This window comes from Pempheris klunzingeri, chromosome 23 (assembly GCF_042242105.1).
Source record: "Pempheris klunzingeri isolate RE-2024b chromosome 23, fPemKlu1.hap1, whole genome shotgun sequence".
Classification (NCBI taxonomy): Eukaryota; Metazoa; Chordata; class Actinopteri; order Acropomatiformes; family Pempheridae; genus Pempheris; species Pempheris klunzingeri.
The window spans coordinates 11,670,918-11,691,895 of NC_092034.1; the positions used below are offsets into that span (position 1 = coordinate 11,670,918).

A 20,978-nucleotide genomic window follows, 5' to 3' on the forward strand; every position below is an offset into this window, starting at 1 on the left:
ACTCAATGTTGGTGTCAGCAGTTTACACCTGCTCAAAATTCAGAATGAGCACAAATCATACGAGCTGGTATACAGAACATTTGCGTGTGACATGTTCTTTATTGTTGCCTGAGCTACCACGAGGTCGTGTTCATTGAAAAAGCACCACTTTGTGCCTGTTTAACAGAGCTTAGTGAGGATGGTGGAATGGTGTCTTCAGATGTTGCTTCCCAGCCTCAGGTCTGATCCTATAGAGCTTGTGATTGTAGAAGCTGATATTTGCCACAGGTGGAGCTCTCAGGCTGCCAGCGCTTCTCTCATGCTGAGCCTGGATTACCAGGTGTGACTCAAAGCTGCTGTGCATCACCTGAATATTAAGATGACGTCTGCGCTCCGACAACTTTGGTAATCGCATACGCTCATGACATTCAACCTCCTGATCTATTTTTCCTCCTTTTCCAGTCAGTGGATCGAAATGTTTGTGCGCAAGAGGGACAATGAGTGTTACAAAGAGTCCGCTCGGACTGCTTGTTCTTTTGGAACAATGTATTCCTTTGCCCTGAACATGCCTGTTGCCACGGTAACAGTGCAATAATTTGACACCAAGGTGGAGAATGGAGATATAATCCATAAAGACATCTGATGATTGGCACTGAATCTCTATTGCACGTGAATAAAAAATGAGCGAGTTTGCTCTCCCTCTTTGATCCTCTCTCTCTCTCTCTCTGTCTCTCTCTCTCTCTCTCTCTCTCTCTCTCTCTCTGCTTTCTAATTCCTTAATTCCTGTCTCGGTTGTGTGTCGCAGTCTGAGCCGCTCTCCTCTTTTCTCTGTTAGCTCGCTCTGCCTCTGTCGCATTGAATCCTCCCTGTCTGACTGTGTGTGTGTGTCTCTGTTACTTCTCTTCAGCTTCCCTCTTATATTTGCTGCAGTGCTTTGATTCTAGCTAGAGCGCTTTAAGCTCACAGTGGCAATGAGAGGTCACACTTTTAGACACGCACATGCACACACTCGCACCAGAGCACACACTTTAAAGCCTCGTGTGTTAAAACAAGGAACAAAGTGCATCAGCTGTGTATGTGCGTGTGTTCTTGTGCCCTTTCTGACACCCGGGGCTAAACCAGTTCTGTGGAGCAGTTTTAATACTTAATGAGATGCCTCATCACATACACACATGCAGTACCAACACTTTGTTTCTCACTTCCTCCCCAGTCTTCCTCTCACAGGCCGATGCACAACATGGTGTGTCACTAGCGGTAGCACCAAAAAGGCTCGACAGAGATTGACTCTGGAGGGGCGACAGGAAATGGTCCATGTCCATATGGATAGCTACTGGCCATCATTTGATGCATTCATTAGAAATTGAATTTGTCAGTGTGGTCAGCATGCAGCATTGATCTGTCCAGTTAATTGATGTGTGAATTGTTAACTTATCACTTGTAAGGTTGCCCGTGGCTTTGTGACGCGCTGCTGTGCTGCTAATAGTCTTTAATGCTGAAGTTGACGACAAGCAGATAGTGTCTCCTGTTTCCCGCCTCTCGCCATTTAACCGCGTTCATAACTGGACCACACTCTGCATCCCAAACGTCAGGCAGCATGCCCCCTCACGAGTTATGAGATCATCACATCAAGGAATTGAGCATGGCCAAATGTCTGCGTTACACAAGATGCGCTGTCAGGGTCGTTTCTGTGTGGACATGCAGGGTGGGAGTTTTTACTGCCCTGCAAACCCCTGGCTGCTGATTCTCAGACAGGTGGAAAATTGTCCCCACAAGCAATCTTTGAACAGGGAGTAATGGAAAAGGAATGGAGATGGCAGCCGACCACACCTGCCGGGCGAGTGCTCAAAATCCTTCATTTGGAAGTGATGTGTGCTGCTATTTCACTCTGTGTTTTCAACATTGCAGAGTTTCATTTCATTCCTGCTTTTCCACCATGATTATCACTTTTCATCTTCACTTTTTAAACATTTGACCGTTGACTTGGTGATTTAAAAAAATATATTTTTATTCATTTAATGTCTCTGGGTTATTTTCAGCAATTTCAATCATTCCGTTTGATATCTAAAGCATTTCTGAGCTGCAAATTGGCAGCATATGTGTCTGGATGGATCACATCCTGGTGGTGCTGATTGATGGGAAGCTTAGAGACTGACGGAGCTGTCCATCCCGTCTGTCTGAGACACTGTGTAGCCCGTCCTCCTCGTCTATTCTCTCTTTATTCAGGAAGGAGGATTACAGCAAAGAAAGCAGCAAAGCAAGCAGTGAAGGGATTATCGAACAGCAGCAAAGGGATTAGAGGGGAAAGTTGCACCTCAACAGAGCAGCGGACCCCCGTGGCCCCTGTAAGAGACTCATGCACGGGTTAGAAAGTAGGCTCCTCACCCAGCTGCTGCCGCATGGCTCTGCCAAAATTCCTCAGAGCTTCTTCAGAAGGTGTTTGACATGCAGGGTTGCCAAGACTTTTTGGCTCTCCCCAGTGGATATTTGCTGTTGGTTTGGACAGTAGCAAAGCGGACAAAAGGATGAGCAAACAGAAAGCTACAAAGGGGATTTGAACTCCCTTATAGATTAGAGGCAGGAGTTACTTACCAGTTTCAGTCTGGGATCCAAATGACACATTTAGTGTGTGACCTCAGGACCCTGGGGAATGAAAATGTTTGCTTCTCTTGCGATGGTCAGACCTCATCAAAGCAAGCCCTCGACCCACTTCGAGGCACATTGTCACAGTTTCACCTGGCAGCGGCCAAATGTTGACACAAAACAGCACAGCTTTTCTCTGAGTAGCTGGATGTTAACTTTTACTTTTTGCTGTGATATGACCGGAGTAGTTAACATAGTTAGTAGATACAGTGTGTCACTTGAAGGGAGGGTGCAGTTTTTTTCTCGCCACTTGCAGAAAGCAGTAGTTAAAGGCAAGGCAGTATGTGCTTCAGGAAAATATGACTCCATTATCTCCATCGCTCTCGGGAACAAACTAATCTGTTTGTAGATTACTAGGCCTTCCATTAATGTGATCATTATTACAGCATAAATACTCAACTGAAAGTAATTATTGCTTTGACCCCAAGGAAGTCATTAGAAGGCTCTTTAAGAGAGAAGTTTGTTGTGATGGATAAATATTAAATGCACACCACTCATCGATGGTCTGCATCTTGGACACAGTGTGACAGCATGTGCTTGTTTTTCATTTTCATTGTTATTTCAATAAGCGATAAGGAACTGTTCCTTCTCCAATTCCATTTTTTGAGATACAAATCCACATATCTATGTAGCCAGCACAGTGGCTGAAGTTTTTGTCATTGAAAACAGCACGAAAAACGAAAGACTGGAATTTAAACACAAAAAGGAATTCAAATTTATTTTTTCCCCAGTCTGAAGTGTTTTCTTTAATGGCTAGCTACTTTATTTCTTCGTGAATTTTCTTTCAGCAAAATATTTGTGCCACAATGTTTTTCACAATCCAAGACTTTCAATACCATTCGTTCCTTTTCCAGTTTGGGGTTTATTCTCAATGCCAGAATTTAAAGTCACTATCCTGGCTCCATAGATATCCATCAAACTATTCGCACATTTTTTTGGAACATGAGATCCTGAAAATTAAGGAGAAACAGAAACTGTCTGATTTCAAGATAGTGTTAATAGCAAGTAAATGTGTGTTGCTGAATTTAGTGTTTCATTTGACATTTAAATAAAAGTTTGAGCTTTTATTCAAATTAAAAAACCTTCAATCCCTTCAAGGGCACAACAATAAGTTCTACAAAGGTTTTTTTGTAATAAAACTGTTAAGTTGAGGCACTTGAAACATTTTAGCTATATCTGAACTATGTCTGATGTTCTGAGTAAAAGCACATAAACTGAAGTTAATGTCCACTAGATGATTTGTAAATGTCCTTGACAATTTCAATCAGAATTGTACTTTTGATATAATTCAGGTTTCCATTTGACTAAAATCGTTTTATCAAAATGAATTTAATGACAGAAGGTACCATCATAGTTTTTGTTTTTAGTGATGTAAGCAAACCAATCAAGGTCATAGCAGGCAGGTTGTTATCTTCCACATCTCTTTACATATGCAAATTTGATGCTGTTGTTAATCAAAGCTGTCACTCAAGTCAGCTGACAAGCGGGTCATAAGATCCATCATGCTACATGATTGCCCCTGTGATTTAATCTGGTGACAATTAGGTATCGTGCTATTCTTTCATCCTGGTACCATAGCAACACGTCCTCTCTGGACACTTTCAGTTAACCCACTTTACAAAGTGTTGACAAGCCAGCGGAGCATGGCTTAGTGGCACACTGTTATTAGTAATACTCAGCTTCACTAAATCCATACATGAGCTTGAGAATGTCAACTAGTGCCTGCTGCCAGCGTGATCAATCTACCCACCGATCACACACCTAAGAGTGAAAGTGGCAGCTGATCAATAATGTCAGTGGAGCGACAGCCTTGATTGATTTAGTGTGGTTAATCAGTACTTAATGAGATCTAAAGAACCTGGTTTAAAGACAGCAGGGTGTCAGGGTAGATCCACAACCAGCCACACAGGAATTAACTTGTTTGGGAAAACACTACAAAGAAAATCCTACAAGACAGGCTGATACAAACTGAATTTTGATGTGCAGGGAGGGGGGATTGAGAGAATAAAACATGCTTATGTAAAATAAACAAAAGACGGACCGACTCCAACAATCCAGCATATCCTTGTCACACTGTGATAGCGAATGTGATGAAATTGTACAGGCTAATTAAATTACTTGCGTTGATCTGGCTGGGTTTTGGCTTGTCAAACAGTCTTTCCTAATTAGTGTGTGGACACACAATTCTGAAAGAGACATTTATAAAGGCTGATATGATATGCAGGACTCAAGCTTTGAGAGATGTATGACTGACTGTGGGCAGCACTGCGCTGATCAGTGTGCTTTGTGGTGAGACCTTGACAGGCAGGATCATGTGAGGCTGTGACTATCATATTTGTTCTTGATAACCATTAACCAAAGGTGGCCTTCACTCGACTCTTTGTTGTGCCTTTATTCTTGTGGTGCTCAGTGTTTCTCTTGCCTCCTGCTTAGAACATTCAATACACACCAACACAATACAGATTCAGTTATAGTTAACTTTATTTGTAAGTACAGATGGAACAAGAACAGTTAGTTTTTTTTTATATCATTTGTTTCCCTTTTTGTGCTCTCCAGCTCAGCGCGTTTCCTAGAACTTAAACATACTTCTATCTTAGATGAGCAAATGTAAACTACTTCAGTAAATTAAGATGATTAAACTAAAATGTAGATTTCAAAGTAGGATTATTTAGAAATGAGAGAAACTGACAACTAGTGAACATTTTTTTTCCATTGAGACATTTTAAATCTGCAGGCAGTTGTGCCCGCACTAAACTGAGGGAGTAAACAGTTTGGTTTGTTTCATGAAAACACACAAAGGAAAGCAATAGAAAGAAAAAATAAGTCACAGACCCTATTTTCATACTCTCTGCAACAGTTCACCCCTTGATAGCACAAGCTCAAGAATAGGTCAATGCTAAAGCTGAAAAGTAACATGTTACAGCTGTGTGTACTTTAATTTTTTTCTCCCCAGTCACTGAGCAGAAGTACATTGTCATAAGCATGGTTGTCAGAATCACAAAGAAACACCGATATAGTTTACATATTGCATGAGTTGATCCAATCACATTAGATGCGCAAATTTACACTATCCAGAGCAGGCAGAGGGAAAGCAGATAGGAGAGGAGGTGGCAACTTTACCTTTATTGTGCAACAGCTTGTCAAAAACACTCATTCTCCTCCCCCTCTTTCAAAAGATTTCAAATACACATTGCTAAAGCCAGGAGGTACAGTGAGGCATGGCAGTGGGCTGGGGAGAGTGAAGAGACACTTGTCAGCGCTCTAATTAACTACGGCATCACTGCTCAGTATTGATGCACAGTTCAAAAGGGGACCCGTTCTCAGAGGTAATGGAGCAAACAGGCAGGAAACAACCCAGTCAAATCTGATACCTCAATTTTGTGTTTCAATCGATGTTTTCTGTCAAAAGTGCACAGCTTTTTTAGGGGGGGAAAAGCTGTTGCGTCTTTACTAGCAAACACTACATGCTTCACTGTAGTACAAGGAGACGGTGACACTTCCTTTCCCATTGTAATTGATATGTGATCCAAATGTTCTGCTTGTTCACAGCCTACTTTCACCGGTCAAGGAAGGTAAACATTCAATTTCAGCATAGATCACTTCCAGCTGATAGTAGTAAGTAGAGTAAAAACAGAGTCGAATCTTGTGCGAGATTAATTCAGTATTTAACCACATCATCTGACAACCGAGTAGAGTCATTTCTGCATCGCTGTGAAATGCTTTGGATACAGTGTTACTATGGAGATGTAGCCACACCACCGTGCAGTGTATTTGGTTTTGTTTTGTTTTGATTCAGGCAGCACTCAAGGACCGGGAGTGTTAGCGTGAATATTTTGCATCAATGAGTGTATGTATGAATATTTAATTTCTTTTAGAATATGTTTTCAGCTCTGGAGGTGCAACATTATGGAGACTGGTTGACTTTTGTATGCGCACGCACACACACACACACACACACACACACACACTCAGACTCATTTATGCAAACACACACGCATTAGAAATATAAAGCCGAGTGCTGCTACTGGGAGTCTCCAGAGTCTCTTATTAGTCCGGCTAATTTCACATCATTTGACAGAGAATTAATTCATAAATGAATCAGCAAAGCCTCAGAAAATAACACCACATGCCTCCATTACACCACCATGTAATCCCATTTACACCTAGCATTAAAAGCCCCCATCCAGACATAGGACCATTCACCATAATCTCTGCCTGGTTGTAAAAAGACAGGATGGATCTGCCTGTCTGACAACTCTTCCAACATCACACTATTAAACTAGAGCCACTAGAAAGGCCTAAAAGCCACTGTAAGACTCTGATTTTACACCTTTGAATGATACAGCAGATTGAGCTGAATTCAGTTTTAGCCACCCTACAGCAGCTTTGGATTAAGAGTCACATTTAAAGCAACTATAAGAGGTACTTTGTAAAAATTACGTCTCTAATCCTGTTTGGGTGGTAGCAACATGGCCTACAGCTTCATTTCAACAATGTCGCTACAATGTGCTTCTGCTTGGGGATTTTAAAGACAGGTGTGAATGGGGAAACATTTTCAACATGAGTACAGATCTTTCAAAAAATAAACCGTCTATTACTGATGCAGTAACAGAATACATTTTTCACTTTGGTGCTACGTTGGATGTTTCGGGCACATGCATATCTGCCTAGAATGGTGACACTTGCTTATTTGTGCTTTTCTTCCAACAGGTTGGGCAAAACATTGTTTTTTTCCCCCCTCAGCCCCTGTGTTCTCGTGTCCAAATGCAGACTGATAAGTTAATGTCTTGCAAAGGCGGGCATGATAAAATGATTTGGTAGTATATAAAGTCTATGATTTATCTGAAGAAAAACATCTAGAAGTCATGAATATAAAGTTTCACCTACTCACTTTGAATATAATCGGCAACATCAACAGCACAGAAATGGTAATTGTGGAATTAAATTGCAAGTAGATATTACAACCCTGTTAGTGTTACACATGAAGTTAGCTCATTTTGTAGTACATCACGTTTAAGACTAGAATTTAAGTAATGGAATGTATCACAATTCAGATGTCAGTCTAAAGTACTTATTTTCAACTATTTAAAAAGGACATTTATAGACGTTCTGGGATTATTTTTTTTTTAATCTGATCACCACAACTAGGAAGTCACTACAATTCAATAAGGGATTCCTTTCTAATTAATTACTTTATTTAGGATTGTCTTACCATCTACTCTTTACACCCATCAGGTGTCAGGATATGCGTAGAGCCATGCTTTATTTTGTTTCCCCGGTGTAACCTAACAGAGTCTACAAATTGGAGGCCAAAATGTCCTGCAGACATGAGAGTTGTCTTTAACAAAAAGCTTTTCTTTTCTTCCACCTCACCATTTCCAGAATCAGATTAACTCTCCTACTACTACTCCTACTACTACTCCCCCTCCCTCCGACCTCTCGTTCTACTCCTCGATCTCCAGTATCAGGTCATCTCCCTCCAGGGAGACATCTGTCGTTACATGAACTGCCTTAACGGTCCCGGCCATCGGGGAGTTGACCACTGTCTCCATCTTCATGGCCGAGAGGACACACAGCGGCTGACCCTTCTCCACCTTTTATGATTGTAAAGACAGTTCACAGAGTATTAAAAACACAAGTCAGATGTACAGATCACTGAACAGGCGCTGTAGTCCAAGGTTAACAAGAAAAATACACGCTAAGCAGAAAGGTAGTTTTTTTTTCTGGATTAACTTCAGCAAAGTCTTTACACATTATCAGAGTAACTAATGCAGCCAAATTAAAAGAATTAAATTAAATACTATGAGCACCACAAACCTCTCAGTGCTGGGTATTGGACCTCAGTACTGGAAGTTAGCAGTGATTGTTCATACTCTACTTATTCTTTGATCATTTATCCAGAGCATTCTACTCTTCTATAACCACTTGTGTTTAGGCAAAATTTAACATGCTGTTTGTTCTTTTATCTTGAATAAAAAAATGATCTTATTTTTGTTCCTAAAAGCAAGGTAACAAAACAGGAAAATGCTTGTTTCAGGAAGTCATTACATTAATAGTACCGAACATTTCCAAAACGACACCCAGCCCCAAACCTCAACTGCATTAGGGCAGAGGCAGAAATTCCATGTGGACAGTACAGGGTGTCGTCAAAATCTTTTTTTTATTTTATGGCTGATAAGAGTTTTGATTAAATGATAATAAAATACATTACTTTCAGAAATAATCACTTTTGTTCATTTAACATTAATAAATGCAAACATGTCTTAAAAAGGTGTTGAAGAACTTTCCATTGATAAAAGAATGGGCTTTCTGTAATCTTGTGAATTTCTTTGATTAAAGATAAATTAAATCTTAATTTTTCCATTTTCAAACTAACTGTTTGGCAGAGTTTAGTGAGAAAATTTCTACTTTTTTTAAGTGAACTGACCCTTAAACCCAAAGTTATCAACTGATAAAAACTGAAATGTTGAGGGAAACGAGGATAAGCAGGTTAATCACAAAACTAACCTTGGATCCGACTTCCACTTTGACCTCCAGGACTTTTCCAGGCATGGGTGCTCCCACCTGACCCTTGATAGATTTCTGAGCCTTGGGATGGAACTTCATTTCCTGGGTGGCGGGACAAAGCGATATCATGTATTCATCTGTCGAGTCAATCATTTGTACAAGTAATCCACACATCCAGCCAACGATTCATCCATATAGTCATTCAACCTCTCCTTCCTGCTGTGCCTCCATCTATCCATCACAACTATGTGTTTCTATGAATAAAAATCACCCGTGATTGCTGATCACTGTAATATAACTGTTTCTCCCTCTGTGTACCTTCATGGCCACAGTGTCTTTAACCAGCACAGATCTCAGCTGTCCGTTCAGCTCAAAGAAGACCTCTCTCTGGCCGGCCTTGTTCAGGTCACCCAGTGCCAGCGCCTTGATGTGGAGGGTCTTCCCTCTCTCCAGCTCCACCTGAGATGAAACAAAGCCAGAGAGAAGGGGAGGATTTGGAACAAGAGGGGAGGAAGGAAGGGAGAAAATGGAAGAGGAAGGAGACGACAGAAATTAGATTATCTTATGAAAGTGAAATGAATACATGGGTGCCTGCCTAGTGCTTAGTCCAGCTGAAGCAATAAAGAGACTGCAGAGCTTTGTGAAATTAAAAAAGTGAGGTTAGTGGAGTGAGACAAACAATGTTTCCTTCTCTTCCTTATTCCTTCTTACCCGCCGGCCGGAATGTTTCCCAGCACTTGGTGGAGGGGACTCATTTAACCTCATTGAAATTAAACTGCTTAACAAATAAATCAATGAACATAGCATCTTATGTCTGTGAGTGTTTCTATCTTTCTTACCAGCTGAACACTTGTGTTCAAATCAAATGCAACATATGGGAAAAGATGGAGATCCTCAAAAGGGTTGTTTTTTTTCCCAAAAACAGCAAATATTTTGACTTGTCACAGTAGGAAAAGCACAGGTGTAACCACTTGCAAGATGGTTGTGTGATTAAAGAGTTGGCTATCTGAGCTGCACGGACAATATAACACCATATCTATTCAGTTTGGATTTAATGACAACGAATGTCTATATCAGGCACGTCTGTGTTATTACAGTCGGATTTATAGAACTTTTTCTATCAATCAATCATTCAATCAATATTCATGTAGCACCCATTCATAACAGTGTTATCTTTTTCTAAAAATCAAAATTACGACAACTCTGATATGACAGGAACGCAGCATAAGCCAGTTTGCACAACATCAGGATAGTGAAATTCATGGCATTTTAAATGTATTAGATATTGGCCTTTTATATTTTCTCACTTGTTTGCATGACAGTATGCATGTATGAGAAGCACAATTTAACTATATTTTACATTTTGATCTGCATCTGGAAAAATCTCAATACCCACATTGTGACATCCATCCACTCTCTCTTATCCCACAAACAACCCACAGCTTCCACACCAGCCTAAACAAACTAACATACCAGAGTTTGTTTGAACAACACAGAAACACATTATGGATGAAAGCACCATAATTGCTTTACCTAACACGAGCCTATGGTTTTTAAGTTCAACTAAATGAGCATTCAACATTTATTTTGTTTATTTATGTCTAAACTGGATTATGAGTGAAGGGATAAAAACACAGAGTGCAGTCAAGGTTTATCACAAGTCTTTACAGAGACTACTGTAGAACTTGTATGCATCTCTGAGGTAGTAGCCTAGTGTCTACACATGTTTTTTACTACTCTTTCCACAGTCAGACAGTGTTTACACCAGAGAGGCTTTTCAAGCAGACATATCGATGCTGACATCAAATAGACAGAGAAGTGGTGTAGACAGAAGGACAATCTGAGAGATAAGGAAAGACAGGAAGAGTGAAAGATGGCAGACTGGAAGATATAAAATCATTTTCCCAGACTTTAGTAGAACGGTAAACTCTGTGACTTCACCTGCCACCTGTAAAAGTGTTGTTTTAAGACAAAGACATTAGTCTGTCTCGGCATCAGCCCCAGACGGGCGCTTTCCCTCTCATCAATTCTAGTCACTGCTGCATTCTTGCTAGTCCGTGCCTCGACACCGGCCACTGTACTTCTTCATTTATCTCACGCCTTTTCTCAAATCTCTCATCTCACTGGTTGGAAACTCATTTTTTCCGGCTTTCCATTTGTCTGACTTCCTCTGTCCGGCTTTAAATCTCTCCCTCTGTCACTCCTCCCATGTGTCACAACTTTCCATTTCCTGCTGTTATTTTGCCACCCATTTTTGGAGCCACTTTGTCTCTCCTGCCATTATTAATTTCTCTCATCTTCCTTGTTCAGGCCCGTCTTTTATCCATCTGTCTTTCCTCTGTTGCATCCATCTACCCCTTTTCCTCAACCCCCCCATCCTCTTTGTTTCTCAGCTGCTGAGACTCCATTGATCCAAACTGAGTCTCAGTGCAAAGACGAAAATACACAGTGCTACAGGTATGTATTGATCTCAATTTCGTTCTGCCTCTCCCTTTCTCTTGGTGCTCTGACTCGTCGTCTTCGTCGGTTTCCCTCACTTTGTAACAACCTTTCTTTGCATGCTTTTCCTTTCTCTCCACCACCTCATCTCCACCTCTTTGGTTTCTTTCTCCAGCCTCCGTCACAATGAACTTCTCTCAAGCTTGTGCTGTTTTGTCGGGCACTTGGCAGCTCTTTGCTCAAAACAAAACTGCCTTCCCTTTTCCAACTGCATCACTTCAACACTACATCTCCTCACAACTGTTCCCATGAAAAATACAGTATGCGTCTCTTTGAAGAGTTGCACAAGATTTATAAAGCTTTTGAAGATGATTTTGTCTGAGCTGTAACTGTGTACGTACACCTGTTTTATACAGAGCTTAAAAAACAACTTCAGCAAACTCTGTCGATACCAAAAACACCAGATATGCATTAAGACCTTCACTGGTATAAATTAATCTGACAAGCTCACACGCTTATTGCTTACTACACACTGATGCTACTAGTTGCATCAAACGTCCCACCTCCCCTTTAGTCAGCTTCAATTAGCTGCTTTCACTTCAAATTCAGTTCCAGGTTAAATGCCAGGGCCCATTAAGCTTGTTGTCCAAAGCACTCAAGCTATACAGCAAATATGTAACTGGATAAAAGGATGCAAAGGTTAAAATAAATTCTTTGTGTTCTACAACTGGCTTCTCCAATTAATGACACAATGCTAATAATGTGTAGTACATGAACATAATGTCCTAAAAACACTTGACTGTTTTGTACTTACTGGAAATAATGATGCATACACTATAGTGCATTATTCAAGAATTTGTTCCCCTACACCCTAAAACAAACTTCAGAAATGGATTTGAATCCAACACTAAACCAACCAGCCTCCTTGTTTTGGTGTCTTATTACCGCACTTCTGATAGTATCTATTGTGCATTATGCATGTTCGTATATATATAGCCCTCATGCGTCTTGTATTTACTAATTGAGTAGCCTTTAGCCCTGAGCTTTTTTTCTATCAAATTTAACCACATAACCATTTGGTGCTATAGCATCTCTGACTGAAGCAACTCTGACACTAAGCTTCACAACATGCCTTTGATATTACTTTATTACTGACTTAAACTGAGATTACTGCGGTGAACAGAGCTCTGTTTGTTGGTGTCTGTGCACATTAGTACTGACAGGGTGTGTATGACTGGGTCTATGCTTGTGAAAATCTTTCATATTTCTGTCAAACATGATTAATACCACACTGAGTCATCAGCACATGCCAGAGAGGTCAGTGTTTTTTCCCTCCTGTTTATACTGCTCGCATGTGTGGGTAAATGACAGCGTTGGACAGAGCTGTCACCCATGTGTAGGTGTATATTTATGTACATGAATGCACTCTACGTAGCCTTTAGATGCTGTTTCACAAAGTGGTCATTTGGTCTTACAAAAGCAATTTCAGAGACATGCCTTTGAGTGGGCTTTGTCCAACTTTACAGTGTGCAAGCTTGCCAGAAATTGACTGAAAGAAGCAAACAATGATCTACTCTGATAACTCTGAATCTCTACAGAACATTAAGAAATAAATAATCTATAAAAAAACAATAACTAGTGCTTGTGTCCTCCCACCGCGTTCACAACACAAAGAGGAATCTTTGGTTGATATGGCTCTTGCTCTGGATTTACAACAGGCTCGAAATGAAGTGCGAAACAATACCAAATGATTACTGTGAAAGCCTTTATATCTACTTCCCACAACATCAACAACTCGGGGCTTTAGGCCTCGCTCAGAGCTAAAAAAGATTTGGTGCTTAAATCTGTTTTCATCAAGACTTCTGCTGTGTGCTTCATGCCCTGGCTGCCAAGAGCTCATAAACAGCTTTTGTTCCAAATATACAGGTAATAGTGTGGTTGTTTAAATACCACAAAAGTCATCAGTAATGGACATTTGCTGCTGTCCCTTTGGGATTTACCACATACGGCAATAAGGCTGACAATCACAAGCTCAGAGGCTTTTCCTCTGCCTCTCACTGCTTTGTGTGGTAAGAGGTACTTGTGAATTTGTTCATCCTGTACAAATCTGTGGTTTATTACAGATACATGTCAATACACTGGCCCACACACACATTTTAAACACAATTATTGCTGATTTGTATCTCAGAACGTTGCAGCAGTTGACATTCATTAGGCCTACCTGCAGACAGCATATTTAAACACTCATAATTAACCGTCAAAGGTTTTACTTCATATCACCAAAAAGTCACCTTGTCAGTAATTGAAGCATCTCAACGTTCCCTAGTGATCTTAATGTTTTAACATTTTCAGTGCATCTGCGACAAGCACTCGATTGCCAGGTTGTTAATATTCAGAATGTGACTCAGAATGTGAGATCTGAGGACAGTCATGCAATATGGATCCAATGGCGTCTTATTCTGGGAACAAACATAAGTGTCACTGAAAATCATTCATTCATGACTTTCATCAGAGAAGTTAAAGTTTAACAGTCAAACATGAAATGTTGCGATTGTTTATATTGTGATTACTTGAGACTTTGATGGAAAATAACTGCTGTTTACCAGTACTCTTGAATGACAGACTACAATGAATCAAACGTATCTGCATCATAGGGGGGTGACACACCATCTGAGCTATGTTCATGGGCATCACTAGTGAAAATGATTTGGATTAGAAATGACAACAGAGATCAGTTGTCCCTGATAGAGGAGTTTTCTTTGGCCCTCAAGGAGTTCGGCTCAAAGAAAACAACTAAAAGAAACTTCACGCTGCATGTGACGGGTCACTGTTTTTCATAACATGTTTTCATTTCATTTCTCGCCTGGTACCGCTTATCGGACCTGATCTGGTGGGAGGACCCATCGTCATGGCAACAGGCGGAAGTTTGTTTCTGTGGCGTTGGTGATGTCTGACAGTTCTAAAAACGACAACAGTTCTGACGGGTTGAAGATTAGATAAACAGCAGCAAGGGAAATATTAGATTGAGTTCTCCACTCAGAGACAGAAAATCTAACTGATTCACTGAAACCTGAGGCAGGTTAAATACTGAGTTTCTCATTTTAAAGAAGGGAAAGTATATCAGATCTACCCATCATGCTCTACAACTGTAGCTTTAAAGCTGTTTTGTCAGTTATTTTGCCACTTGAATATTGTTAGCACTACAAATTAAAAACATATTATTCGAGCCAACCGTTTAGTATGTTGTAGGAATTTGAAAGGAAGGCCACAGCACATGCCAAACAGTGGCTCCAAACCAAATTAACAGACTCAAAAATTGGTGAAGCTGCCAATAGCCTCAATCAAAATATTTTAAGGATTTACTCTAATCAGTGCTTGGTGTGTTGACTGTGGGCCTCCTGCCTGCCTGCAATTTTCTAACCATTGCATCCAGCGATACACACCCCTTGGTGATTGACAAGAAAAGAGGATGTCTTCGGGGTCAATACTAGATCGACACAATCAATGAAGTTCCTGATTGTTTGATTAAAATACTGCAGCGGTGTAGTAGTGCTCCCCATGCCCCTTGTAATATATAAAAATCAATTAACACCACCCAGGAACCATTGCTGCAAAATGAAGCGGTAATTAAACATGGTTGTGTCTGGTCCCTGTGAATTACTGACAGTTAAATCTGTGTGTGTTGCTCATAATGAGAGAATCAAGAGGAAACATTGAAAGGAGAGGGATGTAGAAGGAAAAGATCATTTATAATGGATAATGTGTCTGAGTATGGATGATGGAGAGTGTAGACAAGGAGTCTTCTGGAAAACTGGTGAGAGGTAATCGTTGGTTAGATTACCTGTCATGTTGTCATAGAATTTTTTATTTTACCAAAGCACAAAAGTGCTCATTTAAGCAAGGAAAACTAGACACACACAAGAGTCATAGAGACATGACTCATCTGTCCCTGTAGCTGCCGAATACAGTTTCTTTCAATACAGGACTTCACAAAATGTGAATGTCTTTAAAAAGTGGATTTTAAAACTGTGGTGATTAATAAAGTTGCCCTGTTTGAAAAAAAGGTTGTACAAAGCTGTTCTATTTGAATTATTGTTTAAAAATGCTTAAACAGGCTGTTTACTTCAACAACAACCCTTAAGGGTTTTGTCATCTATAGAAATGAAAATCAGGTGCTCCTGTGCAGATTCAATAAACATAAGACTTTCAAAGGTGTGAAATCAGGGGGATTTCTTGCTTCTAGACTTCTATCTACTGTATTTCCTCAAATATTGGCCTTTACTTATCTCCACTGCAGGGTCTTCATTTGAGGCGGGTTTGTATTAGAGGCAGGCTTTTGTTTCACACACAACTGGGGTTAGTGTCCCATGTGAAACACAACGTGAAACTTAACTTAGGTAACTTACATTCTTATTTTAACCCAAACCAGCTTCTTTTCTTAAAGCTAATCAAGTGGTATGGAAACCAAACTGTGACTGTTTCAGAGCTCTAATCAGTGCTTATTATTTTTACCATGAAGATGAAGGTCCTGTATGCCTGTGGCAGTCAGGGCCCAGTGTGTCTCATACAGACACTCTGGGGGTGTCAGGACTGATGCCCTGAGAATGAGAACCGTTTGGAGTGAAGGGGATGGCTTGAACAGTTTCTCTGAGCCTCTAATATTGCTGAAAGGTGCCCTGTGCATCGGTATCAAACGCCAAAGGATGTGGCAAAGCGGCAGCATGTGACGCTCTGGGATGAGAGCATGTTGAATATTAACACACATCATACACGGAAGCTATGCATGTGCAATAATCTCTGTCTCATCCAGTGCAATGTCAATGTGAAATGCTGACATCACGCAAAGCCTACCTCTACGGACATGTAGAATTTTGTACATATATATTTACATATACTGTGTATATTGTTACGTTTCTTTTTTTTTTACATTTATTCTTATTTTATTTTGTAACTATTTTCTTGCGCCAAATTGGAGCAGCACTCCTAATTTCATTGTACCACAATGACAATGAAGGCTATTCTATTCTATTCTATGCTTCAGGAGCAAGTTGGGGTTCAGGAAGGAAACCTCGACATGCTGATTTAGAGGAGTTGGGGATCAAACCACTGGCCTCGTCTACTTGTGTCACTGTCACCCACACATTCTGCAGTAAAGAGGCAGGTTTCTCACGTGCACACTACCACCTGTTTCTCACAGACAGGCAAAAAAAATAATACTACACAAGGTAGCAACAGAGTTGCAATCAAAAAAATGTCACAGCCGTCATCTCTGACCCGTCTTGCCTCCCGTTTGACTGCTTCATACTGCTGCCATCTGCTCACCGGCACAGTGTCCTGGTGTGTTAATGTGCCAGGATTAAAAAGAAACAAAACAACATGTTTTCCTGTGTGACATCACCACTCCAGCAGCACATTAGACTCATAACTGCACTGCTTTTCTCAAATAAAGCCTTGGAACATTCATCTTACTCTTTCCCTCAATAATCAACACAGTCTCGTATTAAACAACACAAACAAATCATTATTCAAATCTGCATGTGTGGAATTGTAAAGAAAATCCTCCCTCTAACAAAAGGTAAAGGCTGGGAAAGGGTAGACTTTGCTGCAGCCTTCTTAAAAAAGCTATGTCAAGTTTTGACTAACTCACCAAGCAACATTTCTTTATGTGATGACATGTTGAGTGACAGACTCTTCCAACGTCTCCTTTGGTAGAAAAGCAAACATTTTCTTTGAATTTATGTCGGATTCTGACATCTGTCGCGAAGGTTACTGTCAGTAGTTTCAAGTATCTCTTCGGAATTCACTCCTCAATCTGGACTTGAACAATCACTTCAGTTTGAGTTTTGCTCATCAAAGTGGTTACTGCTGTCATCCCCTGAAATGCTCTCTGTTTGTGCTGCACTTTCTGGATAAAAACAGTGTCTTCCAACCTGCTGTCTCCTGATCTGAGAGAATCTTTTAAATCAGCACAGCGGACATCTTGAAATATTTCTGCTGACTGCATATTCACATATGTTAAACCCAATTTCCAGTCTGATGATTCTGCTTATGTAACATTTTGGAGACGACAGGAAATTGTTTGCTACTTATACGTCAATGTTGAACACCTGCCTGTGACTTAAAAATTCAAAAGAGAAAGTGGAGTAGGATTGGACACACGCTCGGAAACCCTGTCACAAGCATCACCCAACAAGCCCTGAAATGAAACCCCCAAGGGACCAGGATGCCCCACATCTGGAGAAGAGCTGTCCAGGTAAAAATGTCTGGAAGTGGGAATCTCGAAAGAACCACCAACAACTGAGGAAGCTGGAGGACGCTTGTCAATGTCCTATCCTCTCTTGAGGAGCAAAGGGCTTAAGTAGACTTCAGTTTCCCCAGGAATGTTTTAGATCTTGTGGGTTTGCAGTTGCGAGTGACAGCCAATTATTATATCCTCTCACCAAGACATTGTTACCTTCTCATGTCCCACTAATTTGTTTGCATGCAAAGCAATTCAATTAATTTGTTGAATTCCTTCACTGGACTGTGTGTTTAGCCGCCTCCCTGTTGGAGCGTAAAGGGATAGTACAAGCTTCAGTAATGGTCAGTAATCAGTAAATCAGTAATGGTTATATTTTGGTCTGTGACATGGGCCTTCACTGCTGGTGACTGGCTCAAACATATAACAAAATTGTTATTTCTGTGCGAGGAGGCCAATCTGATGGCCGGAGGGATCAGAAATGCTGTTTGTTGTTCCCTTGATAAAGTGTTAATACCTCTGTCCTCCCCGCTGAGTTATCAGCACTTCATTCTGCACTAAAGTGTATCACACCTCAGCCATCTGCGCCGATGGAAAACATCATTTCCTGCTGATAGTGTCTGTTCTTCACGGAACTGTTATTACATCAGAATTAATTAAGGGGCTAAACAGAATGTTAAATAAATGATCATTAATATTGAATTCATTATCATTGTTTTGGGTAGAATTATTGGACAATAACACACCTGCCATCAAACCATTTCTGTGAATTGCACAGATCCCCGATATTTTTGTTGTTTGTACATTTTGATTTGTTTAAATTATAATTGTCCATGATTCTACAAAACCTCTCTCAGTTTAAGTATTTCCCTCCAAAAATAAAAAATGGCTAATGTTAGTTTGGCATAAGTCCTTATTTTTTAAAGGGCTACTCCAACAATTGAGTTATTTTACCTATAAAAAAGAAAAGGTCAAAATATATGCTGCAAAGGCCAAGACATCCTCACTGTTAGTCCCCAACATACTTCACGTAAAGCACCAAAACGGGTTAGCTTTTCATTAGACCCTTCTTGTCTGTCTTCACATCAAAGTTCCCTTCATAAATGGTTGGTGGCATGATGTTGTGTACCTCAAACTCCTCGGCGATCTTGGGCCCATCCAGGAACAGCCTGGTACTGAGACAGTCCACTGGACCAAAGTTAGCTGGTAAAAGAGAAAACAGTTTGTTTTGGATATATGACGGTAAACCTTGATGATGAGAAAGAACCAAATTCTAAATCTACAGTATGTATGTGTTCATGCCTTCTTAAACTGTACATCGTGGGCACTGTACATGCAAATATCATACAACTGGACACAACTACAGTAGAACCTGGGGAACTCAGGGAGCTCCTGTTTAAAGACAGACTAGTTAAGGACTCGCATTTGTCTGAAGTGGACTGTGTAATTTCACCATCTATATCACGGTTGACGGTTCAGCTGCACTCCCCCCAGAATCTGAAACATATGATTGCTTTCCAATATGTAAGGCTCCTGAGCTGCCGAATGTAACAATTAAAAAAACATTTCCACCAAATACTGGAACTTTATACTGAGGGTTTCTAACTTAAGGTTGACTGCTAATTTCAAGCCCCAGTAAATAATACAAATGAGAATGAAGGGGAGTGTGAGTGTGTGTGAGAACATCATCAAATGCCACAAACACAGACTTGTTCAATGTAACAAATTTGATCAAATGCACATTTCAGGTCTTAATCCATCTTATGTATCTGAGTGCAAGGATCAGTTATTTGCTGACTCACCAGTAAATTCCTTGAACTCCTGGAACACCTTGGGGTACATGGCTGCCGACATCACATCCTCGGGGGTAATGTCATCACCGTGTGCAGCTCGGAGCCCCTCCTCCAGGGTCTTAAAGTCCATGGCTGGCAGAGAGGCGCCAGGACGGCCCTCAATACGGGGAAGGGACTTGAGCACCTGGGATAGGAGGTTAAAAGGAAAAGGGGGAGTAAGAAGAGAAGATAAAAGATGTAAGGGTGCATAGCAGAAGAGAGAGAGAGGAAACAAACAGATCACTTAAACTTCTTATTCAAAGTCATACATGAGTAGTCTTTTTGAATATTCTCCTACTTGTAACATCCCCACGGGATTCAGAAACATGTGGGATGAATAAAGTGCTGGTAAAACCTTCATAGTTTTACGTTTGGATAAAAGCTGCACCTTGACAAAGTGCTAAAGTGACAGAGAGACTTTGGGTGGGAAGAGGGAAGGTGGAGCTACATGGGGAGCTGTTTTGAGGGATGGAGAAAGACAAGGAGAGAAACGTTTGTGTCGGAGAGAGTCTAAAACTTCTTTTTTTATTTTGCATAAAAGTGCCAATATCCACTTTTGTTCCCTCCATCTCTCCTACTTCCCAATTCATTATTTTTTCTCCACTCAAGTACCATCAGCCCATCACAGATGACTGCAGTGTTGTCGCATATGTGACACATCATCTCTGCTCCTTTTTAGAAACGGAAGAGGAGAAAAGCAACAAGAAGAAAGACAGAAAGAAAGAGGATAATTGAGGAAAGTGGAGGCTGCTATAAGACTAATGATATGACATTTTATCTGCCCACACAGTTGTTGGTATCTGACACAACTTCTAGAGACAATCAATCTAACGGTACTAATAATGTCTGGAGAAGAGATTATGTAAAGACACAGGCATTTCACCAAAGGCCGCTGGTTTGTTTTTCTTTTCACAGAATTCTTCAGCTCTTGATGACACGGAGTCTATGCAGGCACAGAAATCTACAGAGATCTTACAATTAGCCTGTTCAGTCAGAAAACGCTTCTCTGAAATACACATATATCTTCATCATATTTGTTTTCACTCATTTACAAGGTAAGTAAAGACTGCATCAAATTAATCATTCAACTGTACTGATTACATAAACAGTACTGACCCTGTATATCCATGTTATGTGTGCAACTGTGTGTGTGTGTGTGTGTGTGTGTGTGTGTGTGACCGCTCTCTAGAACTGTTTCATATCTTCACTTGTCTTTGTGTCACGCTTTATATATTTATGAGAGCATGCATGTGCCTTGTGAAAATCGCCAGACAAAAAAGGGCCCAGTGCAATGCTATTAGTCACAGAGCAAACAGTTCAAAGATAGCTGACTCATTTGTGTG

General features: G+C 40.5%; 1 protein-coding gene across 1 annotated transcript in view; it reads right to left on the reverse strand.

Annotated features, from left to right (window-relative positions):
- Positions 1-5,082: 5,082 nt before the first annotated feature.
- The window catches only part of LOC139222527 (pyruvate carboxylase, mitochondrial-like), a 274,531-nt gene continuing 258,635 nt past the window's right edge, over positions 5,083-20,978 (reverse strand). The window contains exons 23-27 of the mRNA XM_070854310.1: positions 19,606-19,780; positions 18,933-19,006; positions 9,445-9,585; positions 9,127-9,228; positions 5,083-8,213 (exon numbers count right to left, since the gene is read on the reverse strand). Of these exons, the coding sequence (XP_070710411.1) occupies positions 8,064-8,213; positions 9,127-9,228; positions 9,445-9,585; positions 18,933-19,006; positions 19,606-19,780 (642 nt within the window). The 3' untranslated portion in view covers positions 5,083-8,063. The remainder of the gene's footprint in view (positions 8,214-9,126; positions 9,229-9,444; positions 9,586-18,932; positions 19,007-19,605; positions 19,781-20,978) is intronic.